At 42.1% G+C, this 24,428-nt stretch overlaps 2 protein-coding genes across 5 annotated transcripts in view; both read left to right on the top strand.

The window, feature by feature from the left end:
• The window catches only part of LOC125644087 (acyl-coenzyme A synthetase ACSM4, mitochondrial-like), a 27,595-nt gene extending 25,180 nt beyond the window's left edge, over positions 1-2,415 (top strand). For all 3 annotated transcript variants that reach the window (XM_048867505.2, XM_048867504.2, XM_075132734.1), the window contains exons 13-14: positions 603-722; positions 1,296-2,415. In XM_048867505.2, coding sequence (XP_048723462.1) covers positions 603-722; positions 1,296-1,382 — 207 coding nt within the window. In that variant the 3' untranslated portion in view covers positions 1,383-2,415. The remainder of the gene's footprint in view (positions 1-602; positions 723-1,295) is intronic.
• Positions 2,022-24,428, top strand: LOC125644086 (acyl-coenzyme A synthetase ACSM4, mitochondrial-like). Of its 2 annotated transcripts, none has more exons than XM_048867502.2 (14): positions 2,022-2,597; positions 9,370-9,638; positions 10,054-10,264; positions 10,510-10,717; positions 11,770-11,913; positions 12,674-12,830; positions 13,487-13,566; positions 18,067-18,190; positions 18,848-18,928; positions 19,004-19,105; positions 19,947-20,074; positions 20,669-20,768; positions 21,804-21,923; positions 22,774-24,428. In XM_048867502.2, the coding sequence occupies exons 2-14, from the start codon at positions 9,438-9,440 to the stop codon at positions 22,858-22,860; spliced, it is 1,743 nt and encodes a 580-aa protein (XP_048723459.1). In that variant the 5' UTR covers positions 2,022-2,597; positions 9,370-9,437; the 3' UTR covers positions 22,861-24,428. The 2 variants fall into 2 exon arrangements, with proteins under 2 accessions (XP_048723459.1, XP_048723460.1); XM_048867503.2 differs by lacking the exon at positions 2,022-2,597 and adding an exon at positions 2,604-2,691.

Genomic DNA, 24,428 nt, shown 5'->3' with positions numbered 1-24,428 from the left:
CATGGCCAGTAAGTCCATTTCTATGCGGATCCACAGGCCCAGCCACGCAAAGCAGGTGCACTGGAGGCCATTATAGTCACTGATGGAGCCCAGAAGCTGCTATTGTAGCTATGCAGGCGAGCCACACTTTGCCCTTCGGTTGAGAATTTATCCCTGCACCTCTCTGCCACATAGATCTGCTTAAATCACTCTTATTTTTTGGTGCTCCAGTCAGCTACATAGCTGTCATCCTCCACTCCAGAAGTGGCTGCACTTCACGCTGGGGTGCAGTTTGTAAAGCATTTTTGGACACTTTGGAATGAAAGACACTATGTAAAAGTAAGATTATTATTCCACCAATAGCTATTCAGACTCACAACTTAGGCAGAGATTTTCAAAATTGGGCACTCAAAATTTGAATCAATCGAAGCCACTGGGAACACCAAACCTTGGAAAATCAGGGCACTTATTTAAGTGCTTTAGTATGGAATAAGGTGTCTAATTTCGTACCCAAATTACAGTCTTTTGGATTTGGGCTTTTTCATGCTCACATTTTTCAGTCTTGATTGCTTGTTGAAGACTAAACACACCCATTTATTTTCATTGTAACTGTTATTGCACAGGTGGTGAAAGCTTTTGTTGTCCTGGCTCCTGATTTTCTATCACATGACCCAGAAAAATTAGCTCTGGAGCTGCAGGAGCATGTGAAAAAGGTTACTGCTCCCTACAAGTATCCCAGAAAGGCAAGTAACTACCCCCCGCTAAATAAAAGGGGCATATTCTAAGAACGGCTTTCCTAAGTGTTTTGGAAATCAAGCCATGTTTATGACAAAGTACACCAATTCCTTTACAGTCTATTAAAAGCATTGTCTGTATCATGCTCTGAATGCAGTTCATTATGATGGAGTCACTCAATGGTGGTGGCGCACACACACTCACTCACGTCCTGAACTGGGCAATGCTGTAAGGATTGAGAAGAAATGGAACCCATCACTCACTACCAAAACATGATCTGGTAACTCCCTCCCGCAGCCTGCTCCCTACCCACAGCTTTAGCCCACTAAACACCAACCTGTTCAGGATCATAGTAAAAACCTCTTCTGCACTGCCCCACGCACAAGGGTGAGTAAGGGGTTCACAGTCAAGCTCAAAGCTGTACCAAGAGTACTGACTGCCAGTCCCCTGTCCAAACCACTAGGCAGCAGTTTATTTTGCACATATTTGGGGTTTTTTGTTCTTCCTAGGGACTCACAAGGAGCTACGTCCCCAAATCAGAAAGGACCTGCCCTAAATGTGCTAAATTTTTTCCCACACAGGTGGAATTTGTTCAAGAGCTGCCAAAAACAGTTGCTGGGAAAATCCAAAGGAAGGTATTAAGGAACAAAGAGTGGGGAAGAGCGTAGCGTCATGTGGACAGTCGAGAGCAAAGTTTCTTTCACTTCCACCGTCATATGTCTCATGTTTTCACTTTTCTCTATTGGTCCAGTGGTCTAATATTGTGAACAAAGAGCATTAGCAGCATGGATGGGACTATTAACTACAAAAAGAAGACAAGATAAACTTGCTTATAGAGTGCATAATCATTCCCACAGAATTTTAAAATAGAGATAATTTATTAGGACCAGGAGCTCTCATTGGTTTAAAAGGCTTTGAATCAGGCCATTTAGGAAAAGAGTGGATATGACTAACAAAAGAGAAGGAGGATGCTGGAATACAAAGGGAAGAGATGAGAATTTGGGAATCTATAGGGGAGGATGGGATGGGAAACAACTTTCTTATCCCAGGAAAATTTTCAAGATTTCAAAAAATTTCCCCATCCCAAATCAAGACAAAAATTCAAAATATCAAAAATTTTCACAGACAATCCTAATTTTTTTTTGTCCAGGTCAGTGGAAACATTTTGTTTCAACATTTTTGAAATGTTTCATTTTAATTTTGACTTTTTTTTACCATAATTAATTTAAATTTCAAACTTAAAAGTCATTTAGAATCAAAAAATTGAATTTTTTATTTCAAAAATGTCCCATTTTTACCATTTCAAAACCTTTTTTTCCCCAATATTTTTTTTTCCTAAACAAGAAATTTGTCAGAACTAACAGTTTTGGTGAATCAGCATTTTCCAATGACTAGCACTACTTGTGGGTGTATTATCAGCTGGAAGAATTAGATTTTGGAAGCTTTCTATCCCTGCTGTTTTTATTTGTCTTGTTGAGCTCATTAGATAATTAACTCTTTAAAATGGGGAAAGAAGGGAAGAGACAAAGTGCTCTGGGTTAGGGGACAAATCACACCTACTTTACGCAATGTAAATGATTACAAGATAACTATTACTGCACAGGAGATAAATATCAAATTGCCTTCTCTGTTATACATTATGCACTGTTTGCACTCTTCAGTAAACGAGAACTATAAAAATAAAGATGGCCTCGGACTAAACACTGTTGATTAAGAGGGTTTGTGTCCAGGGTACGTGTATCCAAATAAAAGCTAATATGTACAGTGCTGCTTCTGGGGGGGACACATACCCAGACAGCTGAAAGAACCAGTGGAGAAGGTTTCCCTCTTGCAGCTTTTTGAGTGTTCCCGTGTCCAGCCTGTCACTTTACCACAGCGAACAGGTCAGTAGAATGTGTTGGTTTGCCTGTGTCCTCAACTTCATTAGAAAAAAATGAACTGATTTATACAATACTTCAAAGGACCCAACACTACTGGGTAAGATTTTTCTTTTTCTCATATTTAATTTCTTGAATTCATTTTCTGCTGTAACTGACTGGAGAAAGTGTCAGAATCTGCTGTAATTTCTCTTATGGAGAAAGTGTCTGAGATTTTTGCTTACTTGGGAAATCCCAATTTGGAAAAGTTTTCCCCTAACATTTTTAAAAGAATAAGACAAGTGCTTCTTAGGATCTTCTGTTTTCTTTAGTAGTTTGTGTGTAGTTTTCACCATCACAACACACTGTTGAAGAAAATTTAAAAATCAATATATGGAGTGAGAACCAGTCAAAAACCAGAAAAATAACTAGGAAAACATTCAAAATTTTGAAATTGGTTCTGTTTTTTAGGGGTAAAAATGAACCCATTTTTCATCTTCTGTGAAATTTTCCATGATATTTTTGATTGAAATCATCACTGAAACTGTTGAAGAAATTTTTCATTTATTCAAAACCGTCAATTTTTTACTGCAAACTGGGTCTTCATTAAATTAATTTTTCTTAAATAGAAAATTTCAATAATTCCATTATGGGTAGAAATTGGGGGAGGGGGGGTTGGGGAGAAGGGAGTGAGTCCACTTTTCATCAGTAAAACTTAGTTTGAAAAATTTCAACCAGATCTGTGGATAAGGGTACTTACAATTGCAAATGTTGGGTTCAATTTAAATCCTTCATCTTATAACGTATACATCCAAATGCTGAAGTGGACTGTAGTGATTTCTGATCTCTCTGCATTATCCTGTTCCCTACAAAGCAGGCCCTGCTGCAATCTGAATTGATATTTGGTGGTTCAATCATTTCTGAGCAAGACTGTCCTTATCAATGGTTGCTAAAGGGCCCAATCCTCTTTCTCAAAGAAACAAATCCTGCTCCTTTCTGAGTGTAGTTCTATTGATTTCAATTGAACTGTTCTCACAAATGAGGTATGATTTAGTCCTATTTCATTATAGAAAAAAGGAAACAAATCAAAACAATTGCTCACTTTTTAGAGCTCAGTGCTATCGTTCTTGCTCACTGGTCTCAGTGGGAGTATTGCCCAAGTAAAGAATACGGGATCAGGGCCTCAGGGTCTCTTCAGCAATATCATTTTAAACACAGTTAGTTACAGTTTGTCTATTGACAGCTCTTCAAATCAATTGGGTCTGAAAAGTGGGATTCGGGGGGGAGGGTCAAACAACTGGGGAAAGTCAATATCCAAGTTTATAATAATGAGAAGCTAGGTACCACCTTAACTATGTAGTGCCCATCTTTAAAAAAGGGAAGAAGGAGGATCCGGGGAACTATAGGCCAGTCAGCCTCACCTTAGTCCCTGGAAAAATCATGGAATCACTGAAGCACTTAGAGGAGAGGAAAGTGATCAGGAACAGTCAGCATGGATTCACCAAGGGCAAGTCATGGACTGACTAACCTAATTGCCCTTCTATGATGAGATAACTGGCTCTGTGGATGAGGGGAAAGCAGTGGATGTGTTATTCCTTGACTTTAGCAAAGCTTTTGATACGGTCTCCCACAGTATTCTTGCCAGCAAGTTAAAGAAATATGGGCTTGGTGAATGGACTATAAGGTGGATAGAAAGCTGGCTATATCGTCGGGCTCAATGGGAAGTGATCAATGGCTCCATGTCTAGTTGGCAGCCAGTATCAAGCGGAGTGCCCCAAGGATCAGTCCTGGGGCCGATTTTGTTCAATATCTTCATTAATGATCTGGAGAATGGTGTGGATGCAAGTTTGCAGATGACACCAAACTGGGAGGAGTGGTAGATACACTGGAGGGTAGAGATAGGATCGAGAGGGACCTAGACAAATTAGAGGATTGGGCCAAAAGAAATCTGATGAGGTTCAAAAAGGATAAGTGCAGAGTCCTGCACTTAGGACGGAAGAATCCCATGCACTGCTACAGACTAAGGACCGAATGGCTAGGTAGCAGTTCTGCAGAAAAGGACTTAGGGGTTACAGTGGATGAGAAGCTGGATATGAGTCAACAGTGTGCCCTTGTTGCCAAGAAGGCTAACGGCATTTTGGGCTGTATAAGTAGGGGCATTGCCAGCAGATTGAGGGACGTGATCATTCCCCTCTATTCGACATTGGTGAGGCCTCATCCGGAGTACTGTGTCCAGTTTTGGGCCCCACAGTTCAAGAGGGATGTGGAAAAATTGGAAAGAGTCCAGCAGAGGGCAACAAAAATGATTATGGGGCTGGAGCACATGACTTATGAGGAGAGGCTGAGGGAACTGGGATTGTTTAGTCTGCAGAAAAGAAGAATGAGGGGGGATTTGATAGCTGCTTTCAACTACCTGAAGGAGGGCTCAAAAGAGGATGGATCTAGACTGTTCTCAGTGGTAGCAGATGACAGAACAAGGAGTAATGGTCTCAAGTTGCAGTGGGGGAGGTTTAGGTTGGATGTTAGGAAAAACTTTTTCACTAGGAGGGTGGTGAAGCACTGGAATGGGGTACCTAGGGAGGTGGTGGAATCTTCTTCCTTAGAGGTTTTTAAGGTCAGGCTTGACAAAGCCCTGGCTGGGATGATTTAGTTGGGGATTGGTCCTGCTTTGAGTAGGGGATTAGACTAGATGACCTCCTGAGGTCCCTTCCAACCCTGATATTCTATGATTCTATGACCCTAATAGCATCATTATCCGGTCACTGGGTCAGGTATATAAACCAGATTGATCATGTCATACTTTTAATTAGCAGGAATTAGACTCGGTAAACAATATGACTGACTCTATTAATTTTAAGTTAGTTTAACAAAAAATAAGGTCTAACTTAATACTCTTAAATAGTAATCAGTGAACGATTTAACTTAAGCAGTGAAATATTTGTAACATGGTAACAAATTTTGCTTTGGGTTTTTATTTAACTTTATATGCCATCAAGATACAAGAACAGCATAAAACTTACTAGTAAGGTAGCTTTATCTAGACATAATGCAGAATCTACTATAGCTGTCTGTAGTCTCAGGAATGTTTCCAACTTGAGAAGAGTAAGGTAAAAATACAACTTTCAGTGTACCAAGAGATCTAAAATTTAGTAATCCTAGTGCTAAGCATTATTCATAAAGCAAAAAGTGTCAGGAATAAACACAGCAAAAATATCTCTAGGCCAATTAACCATCACACAAGGAAAATGTATCTATATTTTTTTCTGGGTATTTCCTGCTCTAATACTTCCTGATGATGATGATGATTATTGTATTCGTCTGGGGCCTCCCAGCGTTACTGTAATACAATCAGGACTGGAGCCCCACTGTGCTAGGTTTTGTGCAAATACAAAGTAAAAAATGATCCCCTCCATGAAGAATGCCCAATAACTAGCATTTTTTTATTGTGAATGATACAAATACCTCTTACTAGGCTTCACTGCCTCCACAGGGGTCATTAAATCTCACAGGATGAATGTCAATCCAGTGTCAGGCCCACAAAATTTCCTTCAATGCAGTCACCCATCACTGGAAAGATCAGTGTGTTAGAGATTCATTGAGTAACTTCTCTTGATACACCAGGTTAAATACTGGTGAAACAGCTCCTGTTGAGGAACAAGGAAAGAGTCCAGCTGTTAAATAGTTATTTTGCCTTTGGGAATAAAGGTCTGAACAAGCCTGAGATCGATTTTTCAGGGGGAGCTACAGCAAATAGTGTGCAAGAAGCAAAACTGGTTCTAAAAAGAATAGATGCTGTGAAAAGGAGACAAAGCATAGGGTCTAGGAAACACACATCCGTGAGTTTTAAAAGACTTGATGAAGGAAATCAGTGAACCCTCACTAACAGTTTCATTAGGATGAGATTCCTAAAGACTGCAAGGTTGGAAATAAAGTGCTGAAGGACTCAAGGGACAAACTAGAAACTACAAAGCAGTGAATTAAACTGCATTAATGGAGGGAACCCTTGGAAAGTATCTTGAGGGATGTGGTTGGAGAAGACCTTGTTTTGCTGAACAGTAGCTGACATGGAGTCATGCAGGAAGGGGACCAAACTCACCTAACTTGCTGATGTGCTTTGACAATACCACTGCTATAGTAGGAGATAGTCTGAGGATAAATAGTACTAGGATAATCTATGAGTTTTTGAGAAAGTTCCACGTCACATTAGAGAAGGAGTTAAGCTAAGGTTAGAGACAGGAGATGGAGTAAGAATGGTGCTGAATAGAAAACCAGGACAAAGGGCAAAACTCACTCAATGTGACTTCATATAGTTACACATGGAATTAACTTGATCCAGAGCATAGCTATAAATTATTTTTTTTCTATTTAATTAATAGATTTTTAAGGCCATAAGGGACCATTAGCTCATCTTGTCTGATCTTCTGAGTAACACAGGCCATAGGATTTCACCCAGTTATTTTTGTACTGAGTCTAATAACGTATGTTTGATTAAAGCATATCTTCCAGAAACTTGAAAAGGGTTAATGAATAGAAGGGGTGGGGAGACAGAAAACAATTTTCATACCTTGGTAGGCCTTGAGGTCGCCACTGGTAAATGTTCTGACTGCAAGTTCTGCAGGGCCGGGACTGTTGTTTTATTCCATGACACATAATGCTCCAGGTACACTCACAGCACTAAGAGTATATCTGCACTGCAGGTAGGAGCAGTGTAGCCGGGGATGGCACAGGTGATAGCTCTGGCTAGCTACCCAAGTATGTACTCAGAGTGTCTGGTTTGTGAGGTTTGTACTCAGGTGGCTAGCCCAAGCTGGTGCCTGTACTCCCCCAACCTACACTGCTATTTTTAGTGTGCTAACTTGAGCAGAGCTGGTATGTGTCCATCTACCCGAGCTAGGAGCATGTAACTGTACCCTGAATGTTCACTATGTGAATACAATTTGGCAAAAGCACTGAAGCCGAGATCTCCACGTTTGTGATAATACTAAAGAGCAAGAAAGAGAGAAGGCACATACATCAAGGAAGAGTGTAAATGGATTCTGAAGCGTTTGGGATCATTATCGTGAGTTCAGATGGGAGATGTAGTACAATGTAAGACAAACATAGTCCTATCTTGTAGCAAAGAACCAAATTGGGGAATGTGGCCCTAATCTAGCAAAGTGTTTAAGCATGTGTTTACTTTAAGAACCTGAGTAGTCCCATTGAAGTCATAATACGCACGCTTAATGTTATGTACATGCTTATGGGCTTTGCTGGTTTGGGATCTGTGTGATGAATGAGGTAGTCTTCTAGCACATTGATCAGGGAAAGTATGTGAGGATTGTTGTGGAAACCTCTCGGAAAACATCAGCTAAGTACATGCTACACCCAGGAAAGTGAGGGAAATCAAGGTAGTTTTACAAAAAGAAAAGGGGTACTTGTGGCACCTTAGAGACTAACCAATTTATCTGAGCATGAGCTTTCGTGAGCTACAGCTCACTTCATCGGATGCATACTGTGGAAACTGCAGCAGACTTTATATACACACAGAGAATATGAAACAATACCTCCTCCCACCCCACTGTCCTGCTGGTAATAGCTTATCTAAAGTGATCATCAGGTTGGGCCATTTCCAGCACAAATCCAGGTTTTCTCACCCCCCACCCCCCACACAAATTCACTCTCCTGCTGGTGATAGCCCATCCAAAGTGACAACTCTTTACACAATGTAGCCTATTTCCCCTTGTTTTTTCCTAACACCCCCCCCCCCCCCCCGATGTTCTGGTTTAACTTGGATTTAAACTTGGAGAGTGGTCAGTTTGGATGAGCTATTACCAGCAGGAGAGTGAGTTTGTGTGTGTATGGGGGGGTGTGTGTGAGAAAACCTGGATTTGTGCTGGAAATGGCCCACCTTGATTATCATGCACATTGTAGGGAGAGTGGTCACTTTGGATGAGCTATTACCAGCAGGATAGTGAGTTTGTGTGTGTGGTTTTTGGGAGGGGGGTGAGGGGGTGAGAGAACCTGGATTTGTGCAGGAAATGGCCCAACTTGATTATCATGCACATTGTGTAAAGAGTTGTCACTTTGGATGGGCTATCACCAGCAGGAGAGTGAATTTGTGTGGGGGGTGGAGGGTGAGAAAACCTGGATTTGTGCTGGAAATGGCCCAACCTGATGATCACTTTAGATAAGCTATTACCAGCAGGACAGTGGGGTGGGAGGAGGTATTGTTTCATATTCTCTGTGTGTATATAAAGTCTGCTGCAGTTTCCACGGTATGCATCCGATGAAGTGAGCTGTAGCTCACGAAAGCTCATGCTCAGATAAATTGGTTAGTCTCTAAGGTGCCACAAGTACTCCTTTTCTTTTTGCGAATACAGACTAACAGGTCTGTTACTCTGAAAGGTAGTTTTAGCAGATGAAGAATACAAAGTGTCACCATTCTTGGATACGGACATCAATGTGTGTTAAATGACACTGACTTCAGTAAGAATTGTGAGTGATTAGCACCTCTAAGGAGCAGAACGCTAGTCAGCCATGAAGCTGCAAATGAGATCCAAGATTAATGCTGCAGACAGCTAAGTCCTTACAGACTTGATGGTGCAAGATATAAATAAGCCAAATAAATGGATGTTTTTTCCAAATAGTGTGATCCATTTTACTGACATTCTAGTAAAAACCACAGATTGACCATGCTTATTATAGGTGATTTGTAATGATTAATTCACCAAACCAGAATTAGACCCTCTATCTTTGCTTGTTTGTCAGGCAACTTTCATGATGATGATAACTGTTGTCTTTGTCTTTTATTTTATTTCAGGATCCACGACAACTATTTTATTTATTTTCTTAAATGGTTTAAAACAACCTGATAAATCCTCTGCTACCATGAAGACTTTGCTTAAATTACAGATTCTCAAATCATTGTGGATTCCCAAATCAAGTTGCAGGCTTTTCCATAAACAGCCCAGGATTCTTGCTCCAGAGCTATTTTCACATGGCAAGTCTATCAGGCAGGGTGAACAGCAAGTGCCTGAATACTTTAACTTTGCAAATGATGTGCTGGACAAATGGTCTCAGATGGAAAAGGTAAAATCTCTGTCATTGGGCAGATTAAAGATTTTATTACTTTTTTGAATAACTATTTTTGTCATTTATTTAAAAAGCAAAATCAGATTCTGATGATAATTTGCATTTGAAATTATCATGCTTCTCGTGCTTTATCATTAGAAGGGCTTGGTTCCCTGTGCTAAATCTAGTTCACTTTTCTCCCATCAAACTCCTATTGGGACTCCTTGCATGGGTACGGCAAGAAGGTTAAACCCTTTATTTCCATAAAGTGAAATAATAAGGTCAAAGGTGCCATACAAAGTGACCTCATGTCACTGAGGGGGAAATCTTTCCCCAACCAATGCACAGCTCTCTCTCTCCAGAATACATTCTAATACTGCACAGACCATCATGAATGATCCTTTTTCTTTTAACCCCTTGTGCTGTTTTGTAGGATGGAAAGAGACTATCAAAGCCAGCCTTCTGGTGGATAAATGGAAGAGGAAATGAAGTGAGATGGAGCTTTGAGGAGCTGGGATTCCACTCCAGAAAAGTGGCCAATGTCCTCTCTGATATATGTGGTCTGCAGAAGGGAGACAGAGTTATGCTGATTCTGCCCCGGTTACCGGAATGGTGGCTGGTGAATGTGGCTTGTATGAGAACAGGTCAGTTTCAGATTGCTGAACTTGATAGATAGCTGAAATATGTTAAAAACAGGAGTTTATTAGTTCTTTTTCATAAAGAAGGAAACTATATATATATGAATGAACTACAATACAGTTTTTGCCTACCAATATTGATCCAAATTCATTTTTGGTATAAATTGAGGAATATTTTTGGGTATGTTCCCACACAGAAAATGATCAAATTAAAAATGTCCTCTTAAAAAATAACCTTATTGCTCTTCCAGGAACCGTCCTTATTCTAGGGACATCCCAATTAACAGCTAAAGACATTTTGTATAGACTTCAGGCGTCTAAGGCCAAGTGTATCATTACCAATGATATGGTGGCATCTGCAGTGGACGCAGTTGCATCTGATTGCCAGTTTCTGAAAACCAAGTTAATTGTATCCGAAGGCAGAAGAGATGGGTGGCTGAACTTTAATGAACTATACAAGTAAGTAGGCATTAGCAGTGCTACAATAATAGGATAGAAAATGAGGCTTTCTCAAATAGTCCATTGTATCCATTAGACACAGAGGCAGGCAATTAATGGAGTATTTTGCAACTGCCTTGCTGATATTTCCAAATCAGAGTTGGTTTTCTAACAGCAGTCTCTTTCCAGGTGGGTCCAATCCTATCCTTACTTAATGGGTGTTCTGTACATGAAATAAGGGCAGGAACTAGTCCTAAGTTGGTTTTGTCTAATTTGGTCAAATGTGTCTGCAGAATAATTGACCCTTGGTGCTCATGTAGACATCTCCAAATCTCTTCCTTTTGAAAACTAGACTGAAAGTCTCACTGCAGAATTTCTTGCAGTATTTCTGTGCTTCCAAATCTAGCCGGGTCAGCTAGATCACAAGAGTAACATTTCTAATCGTTGTTTGGAATTTCTGCTCCTATGTTGACCCAGAAAGTACATACAGAGTGATATTTTCTTTAAAGTTCATCCATTTTTTAAAATCTCACCATGTTTGAATTCAGTTTAGATCACATTTTAAACTTTTTCTGAATGTGTTTTTCTCCCATAGGAGAGAGAGAAAAAATAGGTAACTACCTGATTTAAACCCCAATTCCTCACCTCCTTGTTAGCTTTCTGAGATCCACTGAAGTGCAAGTGATGATGTGGTATCCACATCTTCCTTCTTGATTGTCCCACCAACATATCAATTTTTGCTTCCTACATGAAGCTTCCCTGGTGTCTTCCTTCTCTTTCTCCTTTAAGAGAAATCTACCATGCTGATGTCTCACTAACTTTTCCATTGTTTAATTATATTAGCTGGATAAGATTTAATGCTGGATGAGAAATGAGGCTAGAGTAAGGCAGGCTATCTGCAATAAAGTCAGTGCTCTCATCCAGGGTGTAGTAGTATCCAAAGGACACAGGAGGAGCTTCATCTGGGATGGGAAAGAGGGCAGTTGCAACACCTAATCCACATTTGCATGTCAAAATCTCAGTAGATTGCACCTATATCCACTTTAGCCACCATTATATTCTATATTTTAAAGAGCGCAATCTGCTGATCACATCTGCGTTAAAACAAAGATTCAAGACCCAATGGTTGTCTACTTTACCAGTGGAACCACAGGTTCTCCGAAGATGGCTGAACACTCCCAGGGCAGTCTTGGTTTCAGACCTGTCATAAGTGAAAGGTAAGGACTGTGGCTCTGGTAGTTTTATAACATGGGGCTAAACTGAATGTGAAGTGGAAAGCATGAGTCTGGTTGACCAAGATAACTGAGATACACCAAAGGTCTGATTAAGAAGCATTGGGTAAGAAATATACAATGTGTGGCTTCAATCCTGCTCCCTATTGATGTCACTGGAAAAACTCCCCCTGTCTGCAGGGGAAGTGGGATCAGACCTCATCTTTCCATTTTGAATTAAGAAATGACTCCCAGCATTTCTTGAGAGGGATTCAGGTGACAACCTACAACTGGAGATAACTCTAGAAGCACAGCTCTAGAAACCATGTGCTTGGGGCTGCAGAGCACCTTGGGATTGGACAGCTGTGCAAAGGCAAACAAACTCCATGACACAGATAATCTTTGCCCCCAGCATAACCACTGAGATCCATGAATTTAAAGACTGGAATCCCCAGCCTCCTCCACAGAATCCTTAGCTTCTTCCTCTACCATCCCGCTTCTCCCGCTTCCGCCCCCCATGCAACAATGGAAGAACGCAAAGTAAATTAATTTCACCCTGATTAAATTCAGAGTCTCCACTTCCCCTGCTCTCCCATGTGGGTTATTCCTGCAAAGAGAATGGGGCCCACAAGCTCATTATGAAGCAATACGCTTGTTAATGCTTAGTGTGTATACACCTAGTTAAAGTTCTTGATTTCTAGTTCCATTGTCTATTTAAAAAAAAACAAAAAACTTTTCCATAACCACTGTTTTCTCTTCCTAACAGATACTGGCTGGATTTGACTCCTGAAGACATAATGTGGTGCTTATCAGATACAGGCTGGATTATCGCTTCGCTAGGGTCTGTTCTTGATCCATGGGTTTTCGGATCATGTGTCTTTGTCCACAGCTTTCCACAGGTTGAATCAACAACTATCCTAAATGTAAGAAAAAAGTCATCCTGTAGATTTGTTGAAGTTTCCCCATGCACAAGGTAGACCTCAAAACAGATCTTGAATTAACTGAGCAGCTCCAATTAGGTTATGCAATTGGTTATATTTGTTGAATATTTTTTTTTCACTTCAGGTCAATCAAAATGTTTTGTTTAAATGTTGACCTTTTCTCAACTTCTTTTTTAAGTCAGGAAATTCATCGAATGCGACACAGGTTCAGTTTAGACAAACCAGTATTTTCGACAAAATAATGATTAGTTGAAAAAATTAGACCTATAATCCTGAGGTCATTATTTACTCTTTATTCATAGCATTCCAGAACATGAATGTAAAGTAACACTCAAAAGCTTTAGTAACTAGTGGCATTTCAAGGGGGAAACCCAAAAGAGAGCCAGAATGTTGGCACAGTTGATGCAGAGATAATATTTGACAATATCCATGATTACAGAAGATTGAAACTGGAGAAGGAGCTCTCTCTACACTGACTAAGCCAAAGGATGAGATTGGAGGAGTGGACTTCCCCTCTGTTTTTAGCAGAGAAGGGGGAACTCTCTCCCTCACGCACTCTCCTGTGCTCCCCTAGCTAATGTAATCTTTGCTGCAGTTCACAGATAAACTTTGTTCATCTTGTTGTTTTATTTCACTAGACTCTCTCCAGATTTCCCATCACCACTCTCTTTGGTACTCCGACTTCGTTCCGCATGCTGGTACAGCATGATCTTACCAGGTACCTCAGGAGAGAGATGACTTACTAACAATACTCACCTGTATAAATTTTAATGAAATCACAGCTCTAGGTGCTTGGCACAATATATTGAGTTTCATCAGTATAACCAGCATCTTCTGAAAAGATAGTTATGAGAAATGCATGGGTTTTGCATAGTTTCATTATGAAAGATGGAGGAAACACAGGATTTTCAACTGTTTCTCTCCAAAATGTGGGGGGTCACTCAAAGCTGACATTCTTAGCAAAGCTCAAAGGGGGTGAAGCCAAGTGGATCAAACCCAGAAACAAAGTTCTCATGAACTCATTTAGAGGGGCTCAGATTCCATGGTGATGGGTGAGCTTCTGAAAACTTAAGCAGACTGAGCTGGTGTGTCAAGCAGCAGAGTCAGAAACACTAGTTAATGCCATGACTTCAATGCTAGGAATACAACCCTCCAAAGATGGTCCTTCCGCACATGACTTTATTTAATCATGAGGTGGCAGGACCCACGAGTAGTCTTTTTGTAGTGACCTGCTGAGTACTAGCAAAATTCTCGACCATAAATGTCAGTTACCAAAGGGTTTTGTTTTTGATACCTTAGCGATGTGTTTTTCACAATGGCCCATTCATGTGACTGTACCTGAATATGAATGTGAGCTCGTGTAACAGGAGCCCCACCTCCCACACCAATTTTATCTTACACTTTCTTATACCCCACTGATTTGCCTTTCCTCTACAAGGCCAGATTTGTAAAGGTACTTAGGAGCTATCCCACTCACCACCGCATCTCCGAACTCTCTCCTGCCACCTCTCAGAATTTTCAGAACTGGGGTGGGTGGCAAGTATGTGCCCATCTCCCTGTTCACTGCATGGGGGCAATGTAAGCACCTATAAATGGGATGTTTAGAAAGCCAGGATAATGGGATGATGCCCTGCCTAAGTAGGCATTTTGAGCATGCAGGGTGACCTTGAAAGTGATGAGAGACTGGCCAGTCCCTCTGTCTAAAATAATCACTGTACAACCATCAGTCGCCACCTTTGACTCTTGCAGCCATTACATTTTACAAGGGCATTTCCACTATCTAGTGCAATGCTGGGTAAGAGGAAAAAGTTGTACTCCTCTTCCTCAGTGCTCTCAAGACCATAGGCTGCTGAATAGGATGCACTCTGCTCCACTGGTTCCAGACCAGAGGACAAGGCAACAGATGGAGAGAATGGTGAGTCAAATCTCCCACCATGCCGTGATATGGAGCACGGACATATTAATCCATCTCCACAGCACCACCAAGTCCTGGGCAGAACCCCCCATGCTCCCATTCCAACAAGTGAGAAGACGAGGATGGGGAGGAGACTGAAATATCAAGGACCCACCCTCAGAAGGCAGCAACTCTGACCAGCCACTGAAGGGCCATAGACAGTGAGGCCAGATCTCTGCAAAGACCACCATTCCAGGGGTACCCTTCTGAAAAAAAGAATGCCACAGCACAAGCCACTAGCACCATGTGACCTGTCACCACCAGCCCCATTTGACTCCAGCACAAGCATCATGAGCATGACATGATCTATCCTAAGCACCAACTCAACTGTCGGGGCAATGCTCTGAGAGCAGCCACCATAGTCCTGTAACTCCTGTGGCCACAGATGGGAACCAAGAAAATAACCTTGTCATTCCACCCACAGAAAATCTGCCATGAAATCTGCCCTGAGAGACCTGTTAATAGACTCAAAAGCTCGCCTGTCCCACAGCACATGCCAGAGAGGTCTGGTGACCCAGTGGTTCCTGCATCACAGCATCAGAAAGGTGTACTTGACCCCCTCCATCAAGAGCAAAAGAATTCATGGAAGTCCGGGTTAACCAGAACGATGCAGTGGTTTGGGAAACTTTAGGGTGAGGATAGGAGCATGCACAAGGGCTCAAGGATATGCTGGGATATCAGGATAAAAACTACAGTTGCATGTTTAGAAACTGGGGTAAAAGAGTCCATTTCTGCCATGCATGAAAGGCAGGACAGCCAGACTGCAGCTCTGAGTACAATAGCAGAGGCAGTCATGTTAATGGCGACCCAGTGCCAGTCATTTTGTGTTCTTCCCAGAGGGGCACCATCCATCCATGCATGGACACAAACCATACTTTTGCCCATTTCCCCACTATTCCCCATGGGCTGCCACTGAAATTATTCATACAACACCAGCCACAAAGTTGTACATCCCTCCACAACCAACCACTCATCCTCCTACCTTTCCACAAGATTCCATAACCCACAGAGTGTTGTTACATCTCACGTGATTTTCCTAATCCCCCAGGTATCTATGCATGTCAGTTCTTTCCCGAGTAACCAATCCTCTGTCTTCCGTCCTTTCATCTCATACTGCTAGCCTGGTAAGTTCATTCCTGCCTGTACATAATCTTGTATGTCCACTTCAAACCTCCTTGTCTATCTGTCAGACATGGTCAGAGGCAGGTGCCAGGTTAAGTTTGATCCAAGAATGCCTAGGTATTGACTGCTTCTTTTCCCCACTACCCAGAACACACAGCTTTACAGACAGACTGTTGAGCTGAAGAAGTATGTTGTTTATTTGCTGCTTCAGTGAGTGATCTGTCCACCGAAATAGGGCACAGCACAAGATTAAATGCAAACATGCGCACATTCAGGTCCTCGCCTTAACTACATTGTTACAAAGTTATTTATTATATATTTATAATCGCTTTTTCTGCCTAGCACTAAGATTAATTTGCTGATCCAGTTGTTTACCTGATCAGATTGTTGGCTCAGCTTTTTCCCTGGCTGTTCTGTTTCCTTGCCAGACAAGCAGGCATCTCTTCACATGTCCCAACATCTAAAATATATGTTCTACAGATTACATCCTATGCTAGGTGAATGGACCTAGCAGCACTATAGGTGTGTCCCGGCCCAGTTTAAAAATGCCTCCTAGGCACTGTCGGGAATTCCATGTCAGCACAGGACCTGGGAGGTGGTGGATGCAGCTATGCAGATATACTTCTAGGTCAGTCTGAGTGGTCCTAGGTACGAGCCCCAGTTCTCCAGGCTATGGCCACTTGCCATGGGATAGCAGCAGTACTTAGGATGCTGACTCTTAGGTGCCAATGAGCAGGAAAGCAGGTGCTTAGGGGGATTTAGGTGTCTAAGGGGGTAGGCAGCAACTGAGCAGTGGTTTTAAAACCACAGTGGTGTCTAACTGGTGGACTTGGGCACCTATCTGCCTCTTTAGTTGCTGAAGTGCCTTTAAAAATCTGGCCCACAGCCCATTCCTTCCACTCCCTTGCCTTGCAAATTACACCAGCTGACACTCACACTGTCTGACCTACGTGTAGTTTACATCTCTTCTGAATGTGGCTGTTGCTGAGTCTCAATGGGCCAAGGCCCCAGTTGGGCAAAGCACTGTGGTCCAGACCCTCAAAGGCATTTAGGTGCACACCTAAGCAGCTGGATTAGTGCTCGCTATGCCGCTGTAGTGCTTTAGTGAAGATATTACTATGCCGACAGGAGAACTTTTCTCCAAGAGGCACTGAGGAGAAGTTTTCCCATCGACATAGCGCTGTCTATACAGGGGGTGAGGTTGGGATAACGATGTTGCTCAGGGGTGTTGATTTTTCACACCCCTGAGCAATGTAATTATACTAATATAGGTCTATAGTGTAGACCAGGCTTAAGTCCCATTGAGAGAGTCAAGATTTAGGCACCTTAATACCTTTGAGGATCTGGGCCTGAATTGTTAATTGTAAGTGTGCAAATCATCCCATCTCTAGTCCACAAAGCCATAGGCACTAATTCTGGGGGTGCTCCAGAACTGGAGCACCCACAGGGGAAAAATGGTGGGTGCTTAGCACCCACCAGCAGCCCTCCCCATCCCCGATCACCGCATCCCCCTCTCCCCAGTGCCTCCCGCCTACTGCAGATCCACTGGTCCATGGTGTGCAGGAGGCGCTGGAGGGAAGGGGGAGGAGTGAGGGCAGGGTGCGCTCGGGGGTGGGAGCAGAATGGGGCTGGAAGAGGCAGTGCTGGGGTGGAGTGAGGGTGGAGCAGGAGCAGGAAGAGACGGGTTGGGGACAGAGCAGGGGTGGGAAAAGGCAGGGCAGGGGCAGGGCCTTGGGGAAGGGATGGAGTGGGGATGGGGCCTGGGGCAGAGGAGACTTCGAGCCCTCCTCCCCCACCCCTGGCACAGTACAAATTCGGCGCTTCAGCACAAAGCCCTTACTTCATTTTAAGCATGCGCTTAAATCCCATTGATTTCAGTGGGACTACTGTACAAACCTTAGCACAGGCATATATGTCCTTGCAGGACCAGGAGCTAAAGGAGCTGAAATTTCTTCCTCTGATTTCTGTACTTGAGTGAAGATAACTCTTTCAACCAAGAGCTTTCCATTATTGTTTGTTGACATTTGCAAGCCCTTTAGCTGCTGTGCTTATCACCAACAGCCACTGGAATCCAGCGACAGGCCCCTTTGCCTTCAATGGCCTTTCAGTGACTCTCTCATGATTTTTTAAATCCTTATTAAGTTACAAGTTCATGAGTCTGCAGCACTGTGTGAGTGGAGGGGAGCCACTCAACCCAGAAGTGATGGAGCAGTGGAAAAGGAAGACTGGCCTGACTATCTGTGAAATATATGGACAAACAGAAACAGTACGTTCAAATGGGTTAATAATGTGTTAATTAGTTTTAATTTCTTTTGCTTTTTTGAGTTTTATGGTTAAAAAAGCCAAAAGGAAACAATTTGTTACTTACTTGAAATGTCGAGGAAGAGTCCATTAAAATACAGTAACTTATACATTTATGTTGATTTGAAAATATGGCTTTCTTGTAGAGCTCAGGGAAAAGGTGGAGTCTTTTGTGCTGTCATTTTTCTATAAAAAGAAAAGGAGTACTTGTGGCACCTTAGAGACTAACCAATTTATTTATAGTCTCTAAGGTGCCACAAGTACTCCTTTTCTTTTTGCGAATACAGACTAACATGGCTGTTCCTCTGAAACCTGTCATTTTTCTATGAAGATTTCTGAGAAAATCCTGAGTGAAGTGTTAGGGAAGAAGGAGGAGGATGTTGCTAAGATATCTACTGGGGGTCAAGATACCTGGACTCTTTTACAGGTTGTTTCACAGACTTGCTGTGTGACCTCATGCAAGTTACTCCACCGTCCCAATCTTTAAAATACTTGCTTAGCTCACAGGGATTTTGTAACCCTTAATTCATAGCAGTTTGGAATTGAAGTGGAAAATTAATGAATGTAGAATCTGACTGAATATATGTAATATTTCTGCAGAAATAATTCTCTCTTTTTACAGGCAATAGTTTGTTCTGTTTTCAAAGGGATGAAGATTAAACCCGGATCAATGGGAAAGGCAGTTCCCCTTTATGATGTTCAGGTTTGTTAATACAACGTCCTGTCTTATATCAGTTTAAGTTATTTGCTTTACTGAAGTATGTTTTTCTTCTTCTAGATCATAGATGAGAATGCTAATGTTCTGCCTCCTGGTCAAGAAGGGGAAATTGCCATCAGAATCAAACCTAAAAGGCCACTTGGTCTTTTCTCTAAATACATAGTAAGGAACTTGTTTTACCCCCATAGGAAATCCCTATAATTCCATACTAGATACAAAGACCCAGATTTTCGTCAGATTTTATGCCAACTCATCAATCTCAAGGTCATGCACTGTACTAACAGTCCTCCCAACTAAGGAGGATCTGAAGGAACTCTCTTCAAAGTAGAGATGGGACCAGGTTAAAAGAATCTAGATCCAGATTTCAATCATCTCAACATTTGGAAGTGTTTGGATTCAGGATTTTGGTTCAGCACCTTTTAAAACTGGGCTCTGAAAGTCAAGCTGAAGTTCCATTTAGCTCATCCTCATCAATGACCCTGACTGCACTGAGTATTATATGTGTAGTGTGCATTATTTATGCATCTATAATGCATCTCCATGTGGATATAAATCTAAACTTTTGAGCAGGTGATGAGGACGTCTAGAAACCTGGACTTCCTTTCCTGACTGTGCCACCACCTTGCTGTGTGACCTAGATAAATAGAAATACGTAAATAAAGGGTGTGCAGAGCATGCCTCCCTATGTGTCCTGGAGAATTCAAGGAGGAATTTTGAAGCATAATGCCCCCGGGGTGTCCTCCTTTACTATATCTAATTCTGAACCTCTGTCTGAACCTTGCCCTGTCAATGAGGTGGAGTTTACAATACCCACCTTTGTACAACTCTTTGAGATTCTGTCACCAAAAGTGCTATTTAAAGACAAAGGATTATTATTTGTCTTTCATTGGTATACATGAATATGCTATACAATTCTGATCACTTTACAGTTGTGTGTAAAACAGCAGAATTTATGATTAAGCTACACAAAAGATTTTAATTGTCATTTGTGAAATGTTATCAGGATAACCCTGAGAAAACCGCTGCATCAGAACGTGGGAATTTTTTTGTCCTGGGAGACAGAGGGACTATGGATGAAGATGGATATTTCTGGTTTATTGGAAGATCTGATGATATCATCAATTCTTCAGGGTTAGTTTGTTTTACTGACAGGTTTCAGAGTAGCAGCTGTGTTAGTCTGTATCCGCAAAAAGAGCAGGAGTATTTGTGGCACCTTAGAGACTAACAAATTTGTTAGTCTCTAAGGTGCCACAAATACTCCTGTTCTTTTTGTTTTACTGGTTTTGCAAGCTTTCTGTATAGTTCTATCATAATATAACATAACATTTATAAGAGAGGAACTGGTGATGAGTTTCTTGGCAAGAAGGAAAGGGGGCTTACAAGAATTCAAAAGAATCAGACATAGTCTTCTTCTGGCAGCATGGTTCAGTGACTAGTGCATTGGACTAGGACTCAGGATAGCTGGATTCTATCCTTGGCTCTTCCACTGCCATGCTGTGTAACCTTGGTCGAGTCAGTTCCTGCCTCTGTTTCTCCTGCCACCCTTTGTCTATTTAGATTGTAAGCTCTTGGAGGCAGGGAGTTTTTGCAGCATGCATAGCACAACGTGGATCTGATTTTGGTTGGAGCCTTAGGCAATAATCAGTTCTTTCTTACCCCAGTACTGGTTAAAAGACATATTTACACCAGATCAGGATAATTAAATACCTCGTTTTCCTCTCCTAGGTATCGTATTGGACCATTTGAAGTAGAAAGTGCCTTGATAGATCACCCGGCTGTAGTAGAGTCTGCTGCTGTCAGCAGCCCAGATCCCCTCAGAGGCGAGGTAATGAGGTTGAGAGTGATGAGGAAAATATTTCATAGAGGCAAAACAGTTTGTGATTCACTGTACAAAGTGCAGCTGTTGCACAGCATCACGTCAGTGTGAATAGTCCTTTACCAGGGTGATAAACAGAAACCTATGTACATCCCTTTGCTCTATTTATTCATCTCCACAGTCTCTCCCCACGAGATAATTATGATTTCCCACCAATAGACCTTCCTGCTATTAAGGGCTTGTCAATACACACAAGTTGTAACACTTTTTACAGTACCGGTATAGTTAGAGCAGTACAGCACCCTTTGTTTGGATGCAGTTACTGGTAGAAATGTGCTGATATCGGTACAGCTATTCCCATACTGGAGAGGGAATAAGCTCTACTGGGACAGGGCAACTTTATACTGGTATAATTGTACCCATACTAGCGGTTACATTGGAAAAAAAAATCACACCCCTCATCAGCATAGTTATACCAGGACAAAAACTGTGCGCAGACTAGGTGTAAGAGAGCCTTGAAAGCACAGTCCTGCTATTGTGGAGTGGAACTGTACGGCCTCAGTGTGAGCTGTGTGACCAGTGTATGCTCAGTGCTTCAGAGAAATCAAAGCTTCCTGAAGCTCCCACAGAGCACAGACACTGCAATCCCCCTTCCATGTGCTCCTTCCTAAGCCCGACCAGCTCTGCTGCTTAGCATGTGTGATGGGGGAAGCGAGGCCACGGCCATGCTTCCTACCCGGCGTGACCCGCTTTGGAGACTGTGGAAGCATGAGCCAGGAGCAACCATTGTGAGAATTGCAATTGCACGTGAGCCTTGCACAGCTGTGAAGGGCAGAGGGGACAGTCCTTGCACCCCTCTTCTGACTTACCTGCTTACACACAGGCTAGTCACAATCTGGCGCTCAGTTTTAGGGACAGATTGGCTTCTTCACACATCTCTTAACTATGTCGTGGTCTGGAAGTGATATTGCTAACTGGGAACTAAATCTAACACTATTTATAAATTGCTGATGTCAGTTTGGTACTATTGATTTTACCCTGTAGGTGGTGAAAGCTTTTGTGGTCTTGTCACCTGCCTTTTCCTCGTGTGACCTGGAAAAATTAACGCTTGAGTTGCAGGCGCATGTCAAGAAAGTTACTGCTCCATACAAATATCCCAGAAAGGCAAGTACCCAAAAGGGGTGATTTTTAACATGGGACATGTCTCCTTCTTAAATCTCTCCAGAATGAACCATTCTGGGTTTACTTAGAATTACAAAGATTCCTTCACTCATCTAAAAGAGAGAGATCAAGATTTAGGGAGACCCTTTGCTTCAGGGAAACTTTCCTAAATCTCATTTATTTTTCTCTTTCATAAGCTTTTAATAAAATTGTTTGTTAATAAATGTACCCATGTGCCTTTAAACATATTCCTGGGCCAGGTATAATGTCCTAATTAGATACTCCCCATGTTCCAAATCAGGGGTAAAATCACTCATTTCTTACTTAGCTTTTACCCACTCCTTACTCTGGAACACTCCAGTGATGTCAGTGGAAATTTCTCTGATTGAAAACTGATGAATGATTTGTCCCTTTGGCTTTGGAGTAAACATATTAGAGGCAGCCCCAGAAGTATCCAGCTTAGGTTTCTTACGAAATCCAGTGCATCTTGGGAAGCAGTATGTGCAATCAGTTAGGGCATGTCTACAGGTACAGAACTGCAGCAGCGCAGCTGTACCGATGCAGGCAGCTATGCCGCTGCAGCGCATTAGGTGAAGACGCTCTATGCTGACAGGAGAGCGCTCTCCCATCAGCATAATAAAAACATCTCCGTGAAAGGCAAAAGCTATGTCAGTGGGAGGAGCTGTAGTGTAGACATAGGCTAGTTAGTGCCTGATTCTGGAAACTGTCAGGCAAGTAGCCCTTACTCATGGGAGTCCTCCCATTCTTCCACATGGGGTCAGAGCCACTATTGCAAACAAAATCCCAAAACATCACGAGGAAGCATACTAAGTTGTTTTGTGTTTTTTATTAGATGGAATTTGTCCATCAGCTACCGAAGACAATCACTGGGAAAATCAAGAGGAATGAGTTAAGGAACAAAGAATGGGGGCGAATGTAACATTGTCAGGAGTTTAACATAGCTTCTTTCACTCCGATGATGCCATGCAAGCTGTAACAGTTCTCAGGGTGCCCCGAACTGTGTTACCTTGTTCTCCCTGCACACCACTCCCCCTCATACTGCCAGCGAGAGAGAAAGACTTGCTGGTGCTTAACCAGTCTGGTGCTTAACCAAACAATCTCCTCCGGGCAATGCAAACCCTCATTTTGCTTTGCAGATTAACAATAGGTGCATCCAAGTCCCCAAACCCCCTTTCAAGTGTTCCCCTGTGATAGCCATCCTGACCAGGGATGGTGTCTAGATAATACTTAGTGCTGCCACGAGAGCAGGGGACTGGACTAGATGACCTCTAGTCTTATGATTCTATGATTCTAAGCTGCTGTTACAGAAATAGTGAACCATTTGCTAGTTGGCAGTGAGAGGTTCTTAGGGTGTCACAAAACTGTCTTTGTTATAATTGCCTTTTTTCTATTGGATTTTTCCAATATCATGAGCACCTAGATTACCTGGAAAATTGAACAGCAGAACCCACACTGAAAAATTGAATCCTATGATGAACCCAAGCTGCAAAGTTCAGATCTGGTTGCAAAACCAAACTTTCCCAAATGTGGTGTTAGTTTCAAGCATTTTATTGATAGGGGCCAGCAGCAGAGTTCTGATCTAAACCTCAACTTTCCCAAAATCCATGATGTTCAGATCCAGGATTTCGCTGTGTCGCATCTATGTTCTAGAAAGTATTTGAGATCAGTGAGACAGTGTTGTTAGTACTTGTTGCCCAGTTGCAAGCTGCAGGAAAATACAGAGATGTGCTTTAGAAGTTAAAATGATTTACCTTATCCAAACTATAGACCAATACATCCAGCCATGTGAAAATGAAAAGGCCTTCTCTACTGATAACACCTCCAGAGACCACACTTTAATATACGCACAGCTGACAATGTGGTCCCTCTGATCCAGCTGATACCATGGCCATGCTTTATCAACAAGCACTACCCAATACAGAGGCAATCAACCTAGGTTTGGCTCCCCAGCCTCACTTCTAATCTTTGCCAGGAGTAGAGAAAATACTTGCATCACCTCTGCAAGTTACTGAGAAAGAGGTCTGGGCATATGGCCACAGTTTGTTACAGTAGCATGTGCTGTAGAGTGCTGAGTTCTAAGGATGTACCAATTCTTAACTCTTCATCACCAAGTGTTGCACTTTGCCCACTCAAGAAAGCTTAATTTTCTGGCATGTGATCTTTCACTAGCTCACAAAATGTCTTTGACAATCAGCTGTCCTCGTCCATTCACTAAACAGCAAGACATTTTTAGAGAGCGGCACCTTCTTTGGGGCTGAGAGAAAAGGTTTTACACTCAGCATCCCTAGAAGTGTGTGTCGCACCTCCCTGCAGCTGGGTTTTAATTGTGATTATAAAACAAGATTTGGAATGTGACTATTTTGAGCAATGAAAAACAACATTTATTTGCTATGAATAAACACTTGTCTATGCCAATTAAATAATTTCTGTGCTAAAGACTGCTGCAATGAATGCAAAAGAAGTTCAATAAACACAATATTTACTTTG

The sequence above is a fragment of the Caretta caretta genome, chromosome 10 (genome assembly GCF_965140235.1).
Source record: "Caretta caretta isolate rCarCar2 chromosome 10, rCarCar1.hap1, whole genome shotgun sequence".
NCBI classification, from domain to species: Eukaryota; Metazoa; Chordata; order Testudines; family Cheloniidae; genus Caretta; species Caretta caretta.
Note: the sequence above shows the minus strand (reverse complement) of the source record. Positions and strands in the feature narration are given on the sequence as shown.